The sequence below is a fragment of the Lactuca saligna genome, chromosome 1 (assembly GCF_052625555.1).
Source record: "Lactuca saligna cultivar CGN05327 chromosome 1, ASM5262555v1, whole genome shotgun sequence".
Taxonomy (NCBI): domain Eukaryota; kingdom Viridiplantae; phylum Streptophyta; class Magnoliopsida; order Asterales; family Asteraceae; genus Lactuca; species Lactuca saligna.
In genome coordinates this window covers 21,339,037-21,358,672 of record NC_136417.1, presented here as the reverse complement: position 1 = coordinate 21,358,672, position 19,636 = coordinate 21,339,037, and the positions used below count along the sequence as shown (strand labels likewise).

At 34.1% G+C, this 19,636-nt stretch overlaps 2 protein-coding genes and 1 long non-coding RNA gene across 4 annotated transcripts; 2 read left to right on the top strand and 1 right to left on the bottom strand.

The window, feature by feature from the left end:
- Positions 1–2,204: 2,204 nt before the first annotated feature.
- On the bottom strand, positions 2,205–4,136 carry LOC145027745 (uncharacterized). Its single transcript, XR_013675552.1, has 5 exons — positions 3,987–4,136; positions 3,074–3,174; positions 2,734–2,806; positions 2,499–2,556; positions 2,205–2,381 (listed from the first exon to the last, which is right to left on the bottom strand). It is a non-coding gene; the product is annotated as an uncharacterized LOC145027745 (long non-coding RNA).
- A 3,420-nt stretch (positions 4,137–7,556) lies between these two features.
- On the top strand, positions 7,557–8,183 carry LOC145003318 (zinc finger BED domain-containing protein RICESLEEPER 2-like). The gene has a single exon (XM_078962453.1). It carries the CDS (start codon positions 7,557–7,559, stop codon positions 8,181–8,183), a length of 627 nt encoding a protein of 208 aa, XP_078818579.1.
- Positions 8,184–13,980: 5,797 nt separating this feature from the next.
- On the top strand, positions 13,981–14,976 carry NFD2 (Ribonuclease III family protein). 2 transcript variants are annotated; one of them, XM_078976929.1, is made up of 3 exons: positions 13,981–14,120; positions 14,243–14,316; positions 14,408–14,976. In XM_078976929.1, the coding sequence occupies exons 1-3, from the start codon at positions 14,058–14,060 to the stop codon at positions 14,808–14,810; spliced, it is 540 nt and encodes a 179-aa protein (XP_078833055.1). In that variant the 5' UTR covers positions 13,981–14,057; the 3' UTR covers positions 14,811–14,976. The 2 variants fall into 2 exon arrangements, with proteins under 2 accessions (XP_078833055.1, XP_078833054.1); XM_078976928.1 differs by having other exon boundaries at positions 13,981–14,135.
- The last annotated feature ends 4,660 nt before the right edge of the window (positions 14,977–19,636 follow it).

Genomic DNA, 19,636 nt, shown 5'->3' with positions numbered 1-19,636 from the left:
GACTAGACGAATATGATATTTTGTTGTTTAACAACAACATATACAAAAATCTCTCGTCTTCTATTATGAGCCAAAATTGGTCGGCTCGGGCCAACGTTCATACATTTTCACATTTGTTTGAATTTATAGACGATGATTTATTTTAGATAATAATATGGGTATGAGGCTAATAACTTTTAAATACACCTTGAAGGTCTATGGAATGTTTAACAACTTCATATTTTGCTAACATGAATCAATAATCATCTATTTAGTTGCTACCAAAAGTTAAATACACAAGAATTTTCACATCAGCCTCAAAAGTCAAAATGGAACACCGCCACTATTTCTACAACTAGTTAAATCGAATTAGAAAACCTATCAAAGAGTGGTATGCGGACGATTTATAGAAAATTGTAATTTTGATTTTAGCTTTGTTGTGTATTTGGTTATCGTCAAACTTCAAAAATACTATTTTGCCCTCTAAATAATTCTATTGAATTTTTAAATATTTATTAATTTTTTATTGGAAAAATACAACAAATAGACAAAAAAATGGGGATGAATTTCTAAATTTAGTCATAAAATTTGATTTTTCCAGCTATAGACATACATTCCGCGGAGGATCCTCCGCGGAATGATGTCATCTCCGCGGAATTGATCTTGAGGGGTTTTTTTTTTTTTTTCACATCGATTCTTCGGGGTTTATATTAATTCTCCAACTAATTATTTTCAAGTAAAGATTATAATATTATGATAGTCTTTTGTTAAAAATAATTAGTTTGGGAAATAAATAAAAATCCCAAATAATCGATGTGAAAAAAAAAAAAAAAAAAAACTAAAGATCCATTCCGCGGAACTACCTCCAAGGAATGAAGTCATTCCGCGGAGGTAGCTCCGAGGAATGGATTTTTAGTGTTTTTTTTTTTTAATACATTGATTTATTTACGATTTTACCATTCCGCGTAGCTACCTCCGCGAAATGCATGTCTCTCCTTCTCCTCCCTGGCAACCAACTCGTGTATAAAATTAATCAAACTCAACCTTCCTTAACTTTAAATGTCTCTAGTCCAGGCTTCTTGCTTCTTGATTATTTGAGTTTTCAATTCAGCAAGATTGATCCATAAATGTTGTGGTTGTTGCAGTTCTCAACACAAAAAAACTAAAGTCCCTAATTTGACAAACTAAATTAGGGTATTGCTTCATCTACAAAATCCCATCTTCTCTTCTAGAAGAGGTTCAATCCATTCAAAACGTAGTCCCCAAATATTTTAACCTCCAAATACACAAACCCTAACCTCAATCTTGATCACACGAAATCCTTGAATTTTTAAAACGAGATACCTCCACACAAATCGGCATATTAACAAGCTCCTAATTGCAATTACCTTTCAGGATTTTCATTCAAAATTGGGAAGTAAAACGACAATGGAGATATTTTTGCTACTAATCAAGTCAAACAAAAAACAGAAATTGGTAAGCTTGGTCTTATTGCATCTCTTCCAAAATTGAAATTTAGAAAACCAAAACCGTTGGCTTTCACAATCTTCCAACTCCTTTGATCATTGGAACCCAATCTAATAACAATAGCATTTCTATCAAAATCGAGATTCAAAAACCAAAAGTGTGGGACCTTTTTGTTTAAAATAATAAATAAAGATAATCGAAAATCAATTATATTAACGGTGACATAGTCCTCTTAAATTTGATGTGGACCAAATCCAAGTATCCAACAAGTAGGTTAAAATGACCAAACCTACAACTTTGAAACTTTTTGGACAGTACCCAAAAAATCAGCAAACCAAAAGGACCATTTTTGCAATTTTGTCTAAAATTCATCATGCAAATAAACTAAACAAACGAAGCAAATCTTGAAATATGGAATCAAGAAACTATAAACAAAAAACCCAGGTATCAAATTTGTTCATTCAAGTTTCAGGATGCCATTTCTTGTGATGTTTTACCCAAAATGTGGTCTAGTGTAAAATATATGCCATTTTTTTTTTTTGTGATTTCTAAGCAAAACACTCAATTCATGTTAAAACTATTGGTCCTCTTGATAGAGTATATAAGGTGTGTATTTCTTCCATATTTCAAACTACATGCTTGAAAAAATTTGTCAATCACAAGTTCACACTTTCTCAATCATATCAACTTATCCATACAGAGAATGAACATAATATATAACTACGAACATCCATGAAAAGAAATTGACAGGGAGCAAGGAGAGAATCATGTTTAAGTAAAAATTTCAGAACAAAAAGGTATACAAAATGACAATTCAATTACAATATGAAACAATCGAAATAATTATTGTTACTGATTCACAAAATGAAAAGAAAAAAAAAAAAGTAACTTTGAAATGAGGCAAAAATTGTACAGACGATGCAAGCTACAACAACCTGAAAGAAGTCAGACACAACAAATTAAAGATGTACCTTTTGAACTACCACTGATGGTGTTTTCATTCAAAATATACTTTTGATTTCATTATCCAAAAACAAAAGTTGCATAAAAACCTCCTATTCCTTTTTTCCTTTTCGATTTCATTCTAGGCTCAACCTTCACCATAAATACCTGAGAAAATGTAAATGCATAATTTAGGTATTATTTCTTTTTTTACTAAATGGAATTAAAAGAGACATGACTTAAGACTTAATCTGGTAAGCTATATATAGGTGTTTTTCTTTTTTTCCCTCATTTATTTTTCCTTTCCACTTTCAGAAAGCTTAGACAAGAATACAAGAGGCTAACCTTTTGCATAATTCATTGAGGTTCTGATATCCGTTGTAGAATATGAACCACATCAAGACAATTACCAAAGCATCTATCACAAGTTAAGTAGTCAAAAGACTCCGGAAAATGTTAATGAAATAATTCAATCCACCAACAAATTATACTGCTTTGAATGCATTAGACTGAGAACGATTTCAATGGGACAAAAATTGCAATTTTTTGTCTTTGAAAAAGACGTGAACGCCCTTTGCATCTTTATCATAAAAAATATTCCTACAAAGCTTGTCCAATCACATCCACTTGTGTCTTAAAAAACCAACACAAAATAATAAATTGAATCATGGATGAAAAAGGATACTGAATAAATAACGCTCCCATGGATCCAACATGTATAGTCCAAAAGTGACATTGTAAAGGAAGATTTTGCGTTGAGCCCAGTTCATAGACATAATATCAAACCTATAAGTACATAAAAGCACATAGTTAGAACTTAGAATCTATGAAAATTGTAAAAGAACATTATAACTATTTACATGTGATGTTATCAAGATTAAAAACATAAGCACACAGAAATATTATGCCAGTCAATGCTGATTTCAAACATATATTCCTTAGTACTATGATAAAGCTAGATGTTATAAGAAAGGGAACCCCATGCTGTTTAATATATTATTAAGTATTAGCAATCCTAATGGCAAAACGAAACAGACATGTTAACATTAGTTCATTACCAAGAACAGCTATAGAAGTTACAGACTTACAGCATATAAACTCACACAAACAGCAGAAGTCCAGCTTTACATTTATTAGAAATCAAATTCATTAAAAGTTTTATTGCAAGTTTCACAATTGTTTGTTATTTCATTACAATTTCCACAATCAGGTAGGTAAACAGTAATTCGAAAGGAAGAGCAGCCAGCAAAGAGGGAATCCCCCTCCTTGATAGAATTAAAGCACCACCACGAGATCGAATTTCCTTGGTGCGAAATCACAAACAAAAGGTTAATCTAATTCCAAAATTCAAGTTAAACGATGTTCATAATCATGAAATTGAAGATCCAAATACTCGAATCAAGAGAAATAAGTTATAAGCCTCCAGATCCACATCCAAATTCCTAGATCCATTTACAATAGCCTCACAGGAGGTAATATAATCAAACAACAGATTATAGCAGTGTTCTACCAATTTCAAAATCACTGAAATCCCGTCAGCACATATGTGTGGGAAACCCCAGGATTTAGCACAAAACCCATGAGAGATAGAAGCGAACCTGTAATGGAAACCCTTTCGATTCTGTTGAGAAATCGGGCAGCGAAAGGTTAGGGACTGAGGATTTGGGATGCTCCAATTTCATATATGAGAGACAGCATCAAAAGCACAAAAAATGGCGATCGAGAGATTTTAGCATATGAGTCCGTGTACATTGTTCCTTAATAGTTAATTCCTTTAATTGTCACAACTCACCCTTTAAGTTTCTTAAACTTCACATTTGCAAAATGAAAATTGCATTCAAAGTACTTTCAAGTTTCAACTGATTTTTATTTTAAGTGACTTATTCTAAAAATCATACATTTAAATGTCTTATTCAACATAACTAAATAAAATACATGATTACCTAGGATTAATGCCTACTAATTTTCCATTTTTTTTTCGTTGAAAGACAATTGATATATAACTTGGGTTGTATTGATGGTTCTTATAAATCAACTCGATTTTATTGATTTTAAATAAAAATGTTTAGCCAAACTCATTTACATATATTATGGATAGTCATTAGTTAATATTAAGATACTTATAGTGGTTTCTTAAAGCTAAAGCTGATTAGTATGGGTTGGATTCAGTTTTATACCAACCAATATTGATCCTTGCCAAAATGTATTTCTAAGCGGTCACAAAACTTTCATTCTTTTTTCATAATGTCCCATTTGATTTTAAGTTGTTTTTTTATCAAAGACTTTGCATGATTTTTCCGGCATGTTCTTCTCTAAATTCGTCGATCCAACCTTATTAAAATATGACTACAAGGTCTATATTCCCCTTTTTTAGTTTACACACATCGATAAAGCCATAAGGCATCATTATCTAATAAGATTTTTGGTTTATTTTTTTTCTTATATTTTTCATAATCAACAACATTATGGGGATTTGCGTCCTTATTCTGAAAATTTACGTTTAGAAAATAAAGATTGCAAACAAATAAATCAAACTACTCTTTGATTATAGGAAAATATCTCAAAACCTATCGATTACAATCTGTGTTTCTTAACCGTTAACTCGATCAAGACATTGTATTTATAGAATCTAATAACCGACTTGCATTAGATTACAATAAGGAAAGATATGGCCGACTTGCCATAATCCAATTGCCTGTTCTCCAAGTGTTTGGTATCCACGACTTAGGATTCCAACAATCACTCTCGAATCACTAAGTTCTTTTATAGACTTCTTCGATCCCGATCAAGTTCCACATTTCCTTGAACTTGGTTCGAGCTAGTGGTTTTGTAAGAATATGCGCCTTTTACTCTTCATCGGGGATGTACTCCACCTCCACTTGTTCATTTTCAACACAATTACAAATGAAGTGAAAACTTGTGTTGATGTGTTTACTCCTTCCATGAAAAATGGGATTATTCGTTAGTTTGATAGCCGACTTGTGTTGATGTGTTACAAGCACCTTCTATTGCGGTTTGTCCATGATTTCTCCTAGCAAATCTTGAAACCATATTGTTTGACATGCAGTCGCAGTGGCCGCCATAAACTCCGCATCGCAAGATGATAAAGCAACGGTATCTTGTTTTTACGAACACCATGTTATCGGGGATGACCCATTGTAGAAAATATGACCGGTTGTTTTTTCAGTCATTCGGGTCAACATTGTGACTAATATCACTATATCCAAGGAGTTGATTTTGTCCCATCCTCTCGTACTTGACTCCGTGTCTTGTTGTTCCTCGTAAGTACCTTAGTAGGGGTGGCAATCCCAACCCGAACTCATTAACCCAACCCAATAAAAAACAGTTTGGGTTAAGATTTTCAACCCGTTTAAATAAACGAGTCAACCTGTTTAACCCATTTAATTAAATGGGTTGGGCTAGAGTTAGAATTCTTAACCCGTTTACAACCCGTCAACCCATTTAAAATTTTTAATATATATTAATTTACTATTATTATTTTAATTGATTATTAAATGTCTAACGGTTTATTTGTTAATTATTTTATTCATCCAATAAATTTTTGGCTATTTAGTATTACCAGGTGACTTTTCATCTTCGCACGTATCATACTCCTCTATAACTCGTACATCTTCGCACGTATCATACTCCTCTGTAACCCGTATGTATGTAAGCGCAATACAAGTAGACAATAACTTTTCTAGTTTCCGTCATTTTCGTTTCCTTCTCAATTCTCAAATCTCATGATAAACACTCGATTTTTCTAACCATAATTTTTTACCCTCATTTATTTGAAATTGCACCTTATAACAACTTAGCTACAAACCGATATCGAACCCTAGCAACAGAATCACCATTCACCAATCGCCAGTCATGTATTATTGTATTAAGTATTAGACTTTTTGGTTCAATCTAAATTTCTAATATTTGAATTTTTTTTCTTTATATGATGAATACAGTGGAAATATCAGAAGATGATGATATTCAGTCTTCTACACCGCCACCAAAGCTAAACAAGACAAGGAAAAATAAACAAGTAAAGCCAAATAACTCAAGTGTTGATGCCAACCGTCCTAGGAAACTAACATCAAATGTCTAGCCCCATTATGAATTTCTCAAACGTGATGAAAAAGGTGAAACTTACTGTAAGTGTAAAAAGTTTGGTAAGGTTTATAATGCTGAAAGTAGAATGGGTACTAGAAATTTGAAACACCATATAAAAAAAAATCGATTTAAGGATGTTGGCCAACTGAGATTAGATGGTGGTGGTAGTAGTAGTTCTTTGACTAAGAGGGTTCCTGATTTTAACCATTCTACATTTCGTGAACTATTAGCTAAAGCTAGGGATGAGCAAGAGGATCGAACCGGCTGGAACCGGCCCGAACCGGACCGGAACCGGGAACCGGCTTCGGCCAAAATCAAGAACCGAACCGGCCCGGCGGTTCTATCGATTCTGGTTCTACCGGTTCCCGGTTCCTACCGATTCTTGTCGTGTCTTCAAATGTTGGAACCGACCTTTGAAAAATAGTATAATACGGTTCCGGTTTTTACCGGTTCTACCGGTTTTTGCCGGTTCTACCGGTTCCAGTTATATCGGTTCCGGTTTCCGGTTCCAAAAATCCACAAAAATAACGTCCCGGTCCCGGCCCGACCGGTTCCATCGGGTTTCGGTTCCGGTGCCGGTTCCGGTTCCGGTACCGGTTCCGGCCGGTTCTCCGGTCCATTTGCTCATCCCTAGCTAAAGTTATTGTGAGGCATGATTTGCCATTTCAGTTTGTCGAATATGAGGGCATCAGACGATGTTTCACTTATATAAATCATGAAGTGAATCTTGTTAAAAGTAATACAATCAAATATGATATCAAAAATATGTTTGGGATTGAAAAGTTAAAAATAAAAGATTTGTTGAGTTGTACCCTAGGTAGAATATGTTTAACATCTGATTGTTGGACATCTATAACCACTGATGGTTATCTATCTTTAACAGACCATTTCATTGATAGTTCTTGGTGCTTGCAAAACCTAATCCTTATTTCAGTTGTTTGCCTCCACCATACACCAATCTTGCTATGAGTAATCATGTTTTTAGTCTTTTGAAGGATTAGGGAATTAAAAAAAAAGTGTCTTCAATTACTTGGAGTTTGGATAATGCTTCTTTCAATGATGTGATGGCTGATTTTCTTAAAATTGAAATTTATTTGCTTTTGGAAGGTGCTTACTTTCATGTGAGGTGTTGTGCACACATTTTAAATCTAATTGTGCAAGATGGTTTGAAAGAGTTAGATGATGTTGTCATAAAGGTTAGAGAAAGTGTAAAGTACTATAAGGGATCTCAATTGAGGAAGAAAATGTTTAAAGATACTGTTGCATATGTAGAGTTACAATTATCTAAAGGTCTAAAGCAAAATGTTCTCACTCAATGGAACTCCACCTATATGATGTTAGAATCTTTTTTGTACTACAAAAAGGCATTTATTCATTTGCAAAAGACAGATGCTAACTATTCACATTGTCCAACAAGTGAGGAATGGGGTAAAATTGAAAGAATTTTCAAGTTTTTACAGGTTTTCTATGAGGTGAAATGTGCTTTTTTTGGTTCTAAGTATCCTGCTACTAATCTTTATTTTACCAATGTTTTGATGGTTCGAGTGTTGTTACACAAAGAAAAATACAACCATGATAGGTTTATGAAAAATATGGCTACAAGGATGTATGCAAAATTTGAGAAGTATTGGGTTGAACTTAGCACAATTATGGCGATTACAGTTGTTTTGTATCCTCGATACAAATTTTAAATGGTTGAATGGGGATATGAGAAAGTGTATGGGGACGGGTGCAACTCTGAGTTGTTAATAATAAAAGAGAAATTATTTCCGTTGTTCAATGAGTATATGGATGAGTCAAATTAGAATAAAAGCAAAAATGGTCAAGCCAAGAGCATGTCAGACTCTCAAAAAGAACTTCATGATGACTTACATCGAGCGATGGAGCTTCTTCTTCACTGATGATGGTAAGTTCTTAACTATTAATCTACTATTTCATCTTTTTAGTTTTTTTTTAATGTAATATGCTAACTTGCTAGTTGCTAACTATCATTCTAATGTTTTCTTGATTTCTTGATAAGTTTCCTAATTACACTAAAATCTTAATGTCTAATGCAAGTGATGGTTTTTTAATGTCTAAAATCTCAATTAAATAATGCCAGATGTAAAAAAAGTTTACATGTGGTTTTTTCAATGTCAAATGCTAACTACCACTCTACTATTAGGTCTGATGCATTCTGGTGCCAAATATTTTTTTTTTTTATTTTAATGCCTGATGTTTAATGGCAATTCAATGACAATGTAATTTCATGATACTTATGTAGTTATGTATTATTTTGATTATTTTAGGACTTTGATAAAATTTTCAACCAAGGTTACTTCTCAAGCTGTAAAAGTTGAACTCGAGTGTTACTTAGAGGAGAAACTCATGCCACAAGTTAACAATTTCAACATCTTGGATTACTGGAGAACTCATGGGATTCGATATCCAACTATTGCTCGAATGGCTAGGGACATCTTATTTATTCCTATCTCAATTGTGGCATCAGAATCTGCATTCAGCACAGGTGGCAGGGTACTTGATGCTTATAGAAGTTCTTTGGCTCCTTTTATAGCTGAGGCTATTATTTTCCTAAGAAATTGGGTATCTGGAGAAGGTTAGATTTCACTTCTCACTTCTTATTTATACATTTTAATTGTTATCATTTACAACTATATGTTCTTTATAGTTAATTATTAACATTAAGTTTATATATTGTATAGCAAAAATGGAATCCCGACTTGAGGAGCTTTGTGATGCTATCATGATGGAGAAGATGGATGATGAACAGGAAAATCATACCGAAAGTGGAAGTCGAGTTGGTGAAAGTGAGAGTCAAGTTGCTTAGAATTAGAAATTAAACATTTGATTTAAGTTTATGTTATGGAGTTATGGTTGTGTTGTTTTGAATTTCTTTTGAACCTTTAAGTTTTATGTGATTTTGTTTGATGGATTTAATGATTTACTGATGTTTAAGTTTTTTTTTTTTTGGAAATATAAATGGGTCAACCCATGGTCAACCCATTTATTAAACAGGTTGGGTTGGGAAGACATTAATCAGGTCAACCCGATTGCAACCCATTAACTACATATGTTGGGTTGGGTTGAAATTTTCAACCTGTTTATATAAATAGGTTGGGTTGGGTAGACATTTTCAACTTGTTTATCCAAAAAGGTCAGCCCGTTTATGACCCAACCTAACATATTGTCACCCCTATACCTTAGGATGTGTTTGATTGCACCACCATGTGATTCTCTTGGATTTTGCATGTATCGGCTAACAAAACCAACTACATATGCTATATCAAGTCTTGTTTGCAAGAGATATCTAAGGCATCCTAACACCTTGAGATATTATGTCGGGTCCATTTCGAGTTCATCTTCGGCCTTCAACAATTTATTTCTCGGTTCCATTGGAATGTGGAACCGGCTTCTTTTAGAATGCGTTAAGCATACGCTTCTTGGTTTATAGTAATCCCTAATTCTTCTTGTTTAACTTCAATTCCAAGGTAGTAAGTTATTCTTCCGAGATCCGACATGTCAAAGTTCTTGGACATCTCTAATTTGAACCGTTTGATCATGTTCAGATTTGTACCTGTGACAAATAAATCCTCAACATAAATTGCTAAACCAACAAGTTAGCTCCTTCATTTTTCTGGTACATCGATAGTTCTTTCATGCACTTTTGAAATTTCATACTCTTCAAAATCCCGCCAAGCTTCGTGTTCCATGCTCGAGGTGTTTGTCTTAAACCATATAGTGTTTTTGTAAGGCGACACACTTTATGCTAGTTGCCTTTCTTTATATAGACTTTCGGTTGCGATACGTAAATAGTTTCCTTCAATTTTCCATACAAGAATGTCGTTTTAACATCTAATTGGTGAAGCTCCCACCCATTAGTAGCAACCAAGGCTATAAGAAACCGGATGGTTTCAATTCGAGCTACCAGAGCAATTACTTCTTGAAAATCGACATTGGGTTGCTGCACATAACCTTTAGCAACCAACCTTGCGTTGTATTTATTAATGGTTCTGTCTGCATTTTACTTCAATTTTAACACCTATTTGAGTCCGATTGGCTTCACCCCCATAAGCTTGTTCATAAGAGTCCAAGTATTACTCTTGTATATCGAATTGATTTTCGCATTCATGGTTTTAACCCACTCCAGTTCTTTCTTCGCCTCTTCAACCAATATAGGCTTGAAATTGATTGTTATGAGAAGTTTTTCGGATTATCGAGATCAAGCTCATAATCTTGAAATCGTTTTAGAGGTACTCTTGGTCTTGAGGGCCTTTGGTTTGCAACTCCTTGTTGAACAATATTGTTGACTGGAATTGGTTATTCATTATCTTATACTTCCGCTATGTTTTCAAACTCATGATCCGATTCAATCGGTTCAATTGGATCATTGTTTACATCATGTAACACCCAATTCAAAGTAGTTTACAGTTTAGACCCTTGTTGTGTTAATGTTTTGCAGAATTGGTCCTTAGGGGGCAAAATTACCAACTTTAGGAAAGTTGGAGTACGCGGGGCATACGTGGAGTACGCATGGTGTACGCGGGCATGAGTGAAACCCTAATTTTTAGGGTTTGCACCCTATTTAATCCTGAAGATAGCCTCATTTGGTCATGTTTAGCCAGCCTCCACCATCATTTGTCCATAAATCAAAACCCTAGTGTGTGTTTGTGAGTTTTGAGCCTTAAAGAGTGTTTGTTGGTGATTTGTGAATGAGACGAATAAGAGGACCATCTGGATAAGTGTCTTGAGCTTGAAGATCTAGGGTTAGCTGATCATTTGCAAGATTTTTGAGGTAAAAACATCACATCTTGATGATCCATGATGCTAGATCTAGTAATGTTGTTATTTTATGCTTTTTGAGTCCTTGGAGTGGTTGATGAGCTCCTTGACTCACTCTAGAAGTTATGGTGTTATATCTAGGCTTCTTTTGGTCCCCTTATTCATAAAAATGCAAGCTTTATAATGAATCTTGGACCATGCATGTGTTAAGACCTTGGTTAAGTCCTTTTGAGCTATTGAGCCCCATTAAGACATGCATGTATGTAAACTTTTCCAACTTTACATGATAAGTCACCCTAAGAAATCAGATATAAGAGTTTGGATTGAAGCCTCAATGAATTAAATGCTCAATGAAGTGGGGTGGTCAACAGGGGAGTACGTTAGCGTACCAACTTGATACATTGGACGTACTAGCCCCATAAGCAGTATGTTAAGCGTACAAGTTGAGTACGCTTCTCGTATTCAGCAGGTAGGCTTCGAATTTTGGGTTTCTCAGGTTTGGCCTATATTTAGACATTAGGAGATTAGGGCCTTGTTATGCCATCAGATTTCTACTATGGGCTGATGTCATTATGATGGATCCTTTTGGTTGAAGGCCCACGAAGGGGTTTGGGTCCAGTTTGGAAGATTGGGCCATATTTTGGGCTTTAGGTGACCATTTTTGGAATCGGACCTTTGAGTAGTTGGTTTGGGCTTTGGCCTTGGACCAAGTTAGGTAAAGGGTAAAATGGTCTCTTACCTTAGTTTAGACTCTTAGTGTGAGTTGGGATCCAACTATTAATTTGATGTTATTTTATGCTGATAGCGTGGGGATTGTCGGACCAGTAGCCAAAGATTTATCTGTGAGATTCAGCAGTCTGAGGTGAGTCTTCGTCATCATGTTTAGCGGGTCGAAGGAACCAATGTCGATCCAAGGTTTATTATGTTAGTGTGCTAGATGTATGCGTCACTCTTGCATGTATATGTGTCTGTATGCTTAGTGGGCGGGGCCCAAAGGTTATTATGTATACTATTACTTGTTATACTTGCATGTTTTTATGTTGGGCGAGGCCAGTTATACTCGGTAGGTACTGGGCAGGGCCAGTCACTGTTTTGAAAACCGGACCGGACTAGCCGGGAACCGGATTAGTTACCGGTTTTTTAGACTCCAAAAACCGCTAGTAAATCAAACCGTAAAAAACCGCCGGTTTTTTGTAAACCGGGGTTAAACCGGCCTGGTTCAACCACATATATATCCGGTTTATTGAAAATCTTTACTCTTTACTTTAAAGAAGAAGCGCATGGATCCCTCTTTATAAGGGACATCAAACTTTATATTTCTTAATGTGCCATTGATATGGGATAAAGTTACTAAACCCCAACCATTTTATTTGGCTACAAGTCTTCCTATTTTCTTCAATCCTACCGGTATGGGATCAAAATACAAATGAAAAAAACCATCCATATCTTATATAATTATAACAGATGAATATTCTTTTTTTGGGTTTTGATTAACTTGTTTTGTTATAAGTACTAGTATAGTTTTTCCATATTCCTTTACTAGTGCCTTTTTTACAATATCCATACATATTTACATTATTTATTTTTACACTGCACACAGATTACATATATTTAATTAATTAGACTACATTATCTAGAATATATTACAAATACGTAATGCAAAATACGGTTTTCTCCGGTTTTTAGGACCGGTCGAACCAGTTGAACCATCGACCCAGTAAGATAAACGGTTCGATGTCCGGTCCAGTTTTCAAAACCTTGGGGCCAGTTATGTGAGTTAGGGTGGGGCCCGTTACACTCATTGGCGTGGGGCCCATTGATTGACATATTTGTATACCGGGCGGGGCCCGATGATAGGCGGGGCCCATTGATTGACATATTTGTATACCGGGCGGGGCCCGACAGATACTTCTGGTTCAAAATGGAAGAGTATGGGATGATTGTAGATCACACACCACTCTGTTATGCATTTTGTCATTCACTCTTATATTTTGTGATGTAGTGATATACTTTGGTCTCTCTTTATTATATGACGATGTTTTGGATTAATGTTTTATTAAATTAAAAATGGAATTTTTGGGTTTTAGCCTTGGGACGTTACACATCATTTCCTTGATTGTAGTACAGTTCTTCATTATCGGTTATTAAAAGGTCCACACAACTAAACCCTAACTTAATACACAACCTAAAACCTCATATCTCATGCATGAAGAAATGAAAGGGATCAAGATCATATTTTTTATGGTTCTAAGCACCTAAAAACGTCTGGAAGAACAACCCTTATAGGTTAGAGTAATCCATACTCATGAACACTAAGATTATAGGACTAAAAGCATAAAAACCTAAGAACTAGCAAGATCCAAAGCAAATATGCATCAAGATCCGAACTTTATACCTCCAAATGATGCTTGAGGGCAAGATACTTCCGCATCCAAGATGCCTTGAGCTTCCAAGTTGATTCAACTTCTTTCTTCTTCCTTCAAGATCACCGAAAGCACACTTTCAAGCCTAAAATGTTCACCTAATGGATTAGGGTTAGCAATGAGCGATTTTGGAGATGGAGGTTGACGAGGGAAGAGGTATTGAAGAAAACTTTTTAAAACCAGCGACTCCAAAACTTTTTGACTAAAGTGTCAATTTTTTTAAACCAATAGACCAAATTTGCAAATTTTTCTTATTATTATTATTCTTTTTCATATTATTTCTTATCACCTGAATCACTCCTTTGTAGAAATTTAGCTTTTGATCGCCGCTGAAATTCGACACCTCCAAATTTCATCGGCAAAATGCATCTCCTCCCAGTGCTCCCCGTGATCTTCATCGCCGCCGTCTTCTGCTCTCCAATGCCGGTACCCTGTACACCCGTACGATTTATTATTTTTTTTTTCTCACAAACTACACTGTTAATTTTCACTTCGTCTCTTCAACTCGAAAGTAAAACCCTAACTTCTCAAAAATTGTACGTTACCAGGTTTCAGCTCGATCGCAATCGTTAAGGTCGTCATCCTTCTCCGTTGCACTTGAAACTCTTCAGAAGCATCTGAAGTAAGTTATCAGAAGAAGAGCACAAAGTAGTAGCGTTCTTCGAGTTTTTTCTATTATCTGTTGCTTTCAGTGAGTAACTGTTTTTCTGCAGTTATGATTTTCAGAACATCGGGCTTCTGCGCCGTGCGATGACTCACTCATCTTACTCTGAAGAGAACAACAAAGCTTTAAGCATTCTAGGTGAGAGCATCATCGAGACAACTGCTTCCCTCAGATTGTTGACTAAAGATGTGGACATATCGTCGAAGGATCTGAATAATCGAGTTTCGGAGATATCGAAAGTGGAAACGTCGTGTGCTGTTGACGGAATGCGGTTAGGGTTGCAGAATGTGGTTAGGGTCTCTTCGAATACCAATTCTTCGACTTCCTCAGTTGTCTGTGGTGCTTTTAGGGCCATTTTTGGTGCTGTTGCGCTTGATACAGGAAAATCCGATGATGCTGGAGACGTGTTCTGGGTGGTTCACGGCGGTGCTGGAAGTGCACTTTCCATGTAAGCAAATTCCATTTGGTTTGATGCTCCTTGTTCGTAAATAGCTCTTCTGTGATTACTAGTACTGTATTAGTTTCTGAAATCCATAACACATTCATAGCACGTTTTGTGATATCTTCGTGGTTATGCCTGTTTGACTGTGATTGATTGAAAGTTTTCTTTAACATCCAGTAATAGTCTTGAAGGGAAAGGGTGGAATTACATTTTCAATTGCATTTGTTTGGGATTTATGGAGGGTATTCTATTTAGGTCGAGTTTTGACTAGTTATTCTACAATGGTAGTTTGGATTTTACATAACTTTTGTCTTCCGAAGTTCTCTGTACTTCTGAATCCATCCACAATCCTCTTCAATCCCCGCCATTAATCCCCAACAAAGGCAATTTAAAGTGTAACAACTGCTGTGGTTGACTTTTCTAAAACATGCTTGAATTTGTGGAAGCATTTATATGTCACAAAACTGGATTTGCAGATTTTGTGTCAAATCTGACATTTTATCTTTAATTGCATTTAGCTATTAGCTTTTTACTGTGGCATGTTTTGGTTTTATTTATTGGCTTTTATTTTTGGGACATTTCTTTCAATTCATATGTTTATTCAAATGCTTACATGGCATATTTGCTGACTAGGAATACTGATGAGGCAGTGCCCAAATATAAATACAAGTTAAAAGCTAAAACCTCCTTAAAGCCCTTGAAGTGGGTTTTAAATTGTGGGCTTTTTGTTTAAAATAAAAAACTTTATACGCTTATTCGGGACGAAGTTAATTTCCTTTAATCTGAGTTTGTATTTTTAATTGTAAAAAACTAAAAGCTTAAAGCCCTTGTTTTTGTTTTTGTTTTTTTGTTTTTTTGTTTTTGGTTTTTTTGTTTTGTTTTGTTTTGTTTTCATATTTGCAATTGCTTCTCAACATGTTTGAGTTTTTGTTTTTTTTCTTCCTCTTCTTTTCAAATGGCTATAATGTCAATCCTAGTATCTATCAAATGCACAATTGATGTTACTTTGTTGTTATTTGTTGTCAGCGTGATACATGATTGGTTTCTGATTTTTATTATGATTTTGCTAGAATGTTGGTTTTTGCTGTTTTGATTAGAGAATTGATTAAATGATTGCCCAACCTTATGAATTTTTGTTTGTTTGTATTTTTATTGCTTATTATTGTTTGATGAGAAACTCAAAATTAGAGTTAAAAGAAAATTGAAGAACAAAGAAGAATTAAGGAAAAAGAAGTTGAAATTTCCTTGGTTTGTTTGTAGCACGTCCCAATAATTATAGTTTGCATCATTGTTAATGGTTTTTTGCTTAACAACCTTTTTTTATAAAATGGTTTTTTGGAAATACTTTGGTTATAAGTAAAAGTATTTTCATAGATAAGTGCTTACAAGGTAAAATATGTTATGTGGAATCAAATTACAAGTACTTTGATAATACTGGACGTGTCAGGTGTGAGCACGCAACGCATCACACCTTGGCTTATGGGCGCTTCATACTTTTCAAACCAAGGTTTGAAGTATGCATTTTTATACTAGATATGTATTTTTTTTTCCCTCGGTTTATATATGTAAATAAAACGTGTAAAAATATTAAAGATGTATTTTTATACTAAATATTATAAAGATACATAAATATGAATTATGTAAATTCTTATAAAATTATGCAAATACTTTGTGTAGATGTGTTCATGTAATTTTATTCGTGTTTATGTAATGTCTTTACGTATTTGCTAAAAAAATATGTCTTTAGTATAGAAAAATAGAAAAAAGGTGCATAAGTGCATGATCTATGGCGGAGCCTAGTGGTTAAATTAGGTAAATATGTTAATAAGGTTGTAACTTTATACTAAATGGGTGATCATCCTTACTCAGCTATTTTTAATAGTACATAAGTTGTGTTTTATATAGTTATACAGTACAATCATCTAAAATAGAGGTGACAAAAATTGATATGATACGAAATAAACGGGTTTGGGTAAGATATTTCAACTCGTTTAAATAAATGGGTTGAGACAGTACGACACTAAAACTAAACGGGTAAGGTTAGGGTTGAGAATTTCAACTCGAATATGATTCGAAAATGACTCGTTTATTTATATGCAAGTATTTTGAATTCTGTAAACAAAATAGCAAGATACAAAACTAAAACAATAAGTAAAATAAGTTATTTGGATTGAGTTATTTTGTAATGTTGAAAAGATTTAATCATCTAGATCAAAACTTCATTTTCAGTTTTTCCATTTTTTTCCAAACTATATAGTCTTTTTAATAACTCTTTAATCCTCATGATCTTGTCTTCCACCTCTCCAACTCATACTCTTTCATTTTTTTCATTTGAATTTGCTATGATTTCATTTATTCCGTCTCCAAACTATTACTTTTCCATTTCCGCCTACTCAACTCCTACTTTTTCAATATGCTTAATCTTTCAATTTCACATGACACGATATATTTCAAGGTATATCTCTAACACGAAATCCAAAACGAACTCGACATGAAAATAAGCGGGTTCACACGATACGACACGTAAATTAAATGGGTTGGCTTAGGGTCAAACACTTTAAACCTATTTAGTGTTTCGACATGACACGAACCCGACCCGACACGGCACAACACGATTGTCACCTCTATCTAAAACATAAATTATTGTTTAAGACTAAAAAGTGTTGTGTACAAATCACTATCCATATTAAATATGTATTATCACATAACTTTGAGTAAATTACATGAATGACCTTTGTGGTTTAGGGTAGTTTTCACATTTGGTCTTTGATTTCATCTTTTTAACTCTGATAATTTTTTAAGCTTCATTTTTGTATATAAATAGACCTCTTTATATATATATATATATATATATATATATATATATATATATATATATATATATATATATATATATATATATAAAAGGTTGCGAATACACGAATTTAGATATATTCATTTCTGAATATAAGTCGAAAATAGAAGTGTATTCGTTTATATTGTAAATATATAATGAATTTTAGATATATCCATTTACAATATGAATACCTATAAATCAGAAATGAATACACTTTTATTTCTGACTATTATTCAGAAATGAATATATCTAAATTCGCGCATTCGTAACCTTTTAGCCATTCACAATTGATCACATATATATATAAACACACACACAATAAATGGCCCAAAAAGACGTTTTCCCTTCCTATTTTTCTTTCCCTCGCTTAGAAAGCTCTAGCTATATTAATCTTCTTCGACAAGCTGTTGTCGGCATCTACTCCGACAAGATATCACTGACAACAATATCTTCTCCAAACATGGCCACCATTGATTTTGTATATTTACAGGACCGATCAAGTTATTTCATTTGTGTAATGTCTCCAACAAATCACACATTCATCGATTACAAAATTTGATCCATGTTAGAGAAAAAAGCAATCATATATCTACAAATCGGTCATCTGCGGTATGAAGAAGAAACGACATTGTACATTTGATACGAAATTAGTGCTCTTTCATAAAATTTGTATCGTAGATCTATAAATAAGTCATTAAAAACTTTATGGCAAAAGGAACTTGTCAAATGCGTTATTTTTTGCCTATTGTTGCTACGATGAAATGGTTGTATATGGGAAGAGAGCTTTCTAAAAAAGAGAATTGACACTGGATCGTTGTCGATATTGGTGATCCATTGACTACATAGTCGAAATCACTGGAAAATATTATAAACCACTAGATCACAACTGGAAACCTTCGATTGTTTTCGTAGGAAGAGTGCTTTCAAGAAAGAGAACTGATCTATGCAGGGCCGACCTTAAAGTTAGAAAAAATAATCCCTTGCTTAGGGCCCCCTTAACGCAAAATTAAATTAGAGGATTGTTTATTCGGATTCTTCATTCACGCACATCAGCAGAAACCATTCGGTAGAAACTGCAACTCAACAACAATTCTTTACTTCTTTTTCTTTCTCTATCCTTTGAATCTGATTAACCGATTAATGATTTCATTCTTGATTTTACTCAGAACCGTAGATACCATTACTTCTCTGATTCTTTATTCTTCTTCTAATCTTCTTCCTAGCGATTTTTGATAAGTTAATTGATTTTTCTTTTTGAAAAGGATGTCAAGTGTCAGATTAGCTCAACTGATTTGGTGATTCTTGTCCTGAATCCTAAAACTTGAGAGATTGAATTCTGAAAAGATATGTTTTATTGTTCTTCTTCGGTTCTTCCTCTGCTTCTCAGTTTCACCATAACTGATGATACGTGCAAATAGCTACACCTAATTTTACCTACTCTCGTACTAGCTATTTGACCCACAACAATGTACCATTCACAAATAGTATAGAACAAAAGTCGGGTATCGAACACAGAGAAAAAAAATAATTATTTAATCTACTTACTATTAAATTAATCTAAAATTTCTAACAAAAGAAAAATGATTTTTTTATCTAATTTTACAAGTTTAGACAATCTTAAATTCTCAAACACAATTCAATAAAATATTAAAAACATTTCTATTAGTTTGAACTCTCTCAATGGTTTGACTATTAATTATGACAATTCTCGTTGATTTCTCGCTTAATTCTCTCTGAAATTCGTCTTCTGGAACTTCTAATCTCCAGCCAACCTCTTAAACACGTAAGCACCAAGGATTTATATATTTTTCGAGAATTTAAACTCCACGTCGTGGCTTGGGATGAATCCTTATCGGGCAAGGATTTCGACTTTCCGTGTACTCATCTTCCAGAATTTTCCATGTCATATCGTGTAAGAGAAGTCCATGACATGACTTCAGTTGTTTACGTGGTTTTCTTTTTTTCTTTGATTCTCTAAGCCTTCAAATTTCAATCTCTTG

Excerpts from the sequence above, each read along its gene's own strand:
- LOC145003318 (XM_078962453.1), top strand. The coding sequence starts at position 7,557 with ATGGCTGATTTTCTTAAAATTGAAATTTATTTGCTTTTGGAAGGTGCT.
- NFD2 (XM_078976928.1), top strand. The coding sequence starts at position 14,058 with ATGCATCTCCTCCCAGTGCTCCCCGTGATCTTCATCGCCGCCGTCTTC. Across the intron at positions 14,136-14,242 it reads TGCCGGTACCCTGTACACCC|GTTTCAGCTCGATCGCAATC; the intron begins GTACGATTTATT and ends GTACGTTACCAG. Across the intron at positions 14,317-14,407 it reads ACTCTTCAGAAGCATCTGAA|TTATGATTTTCAGAACATCG; the intron begins GTAAGTTATCAG and ends GTTTTTCTGCAG.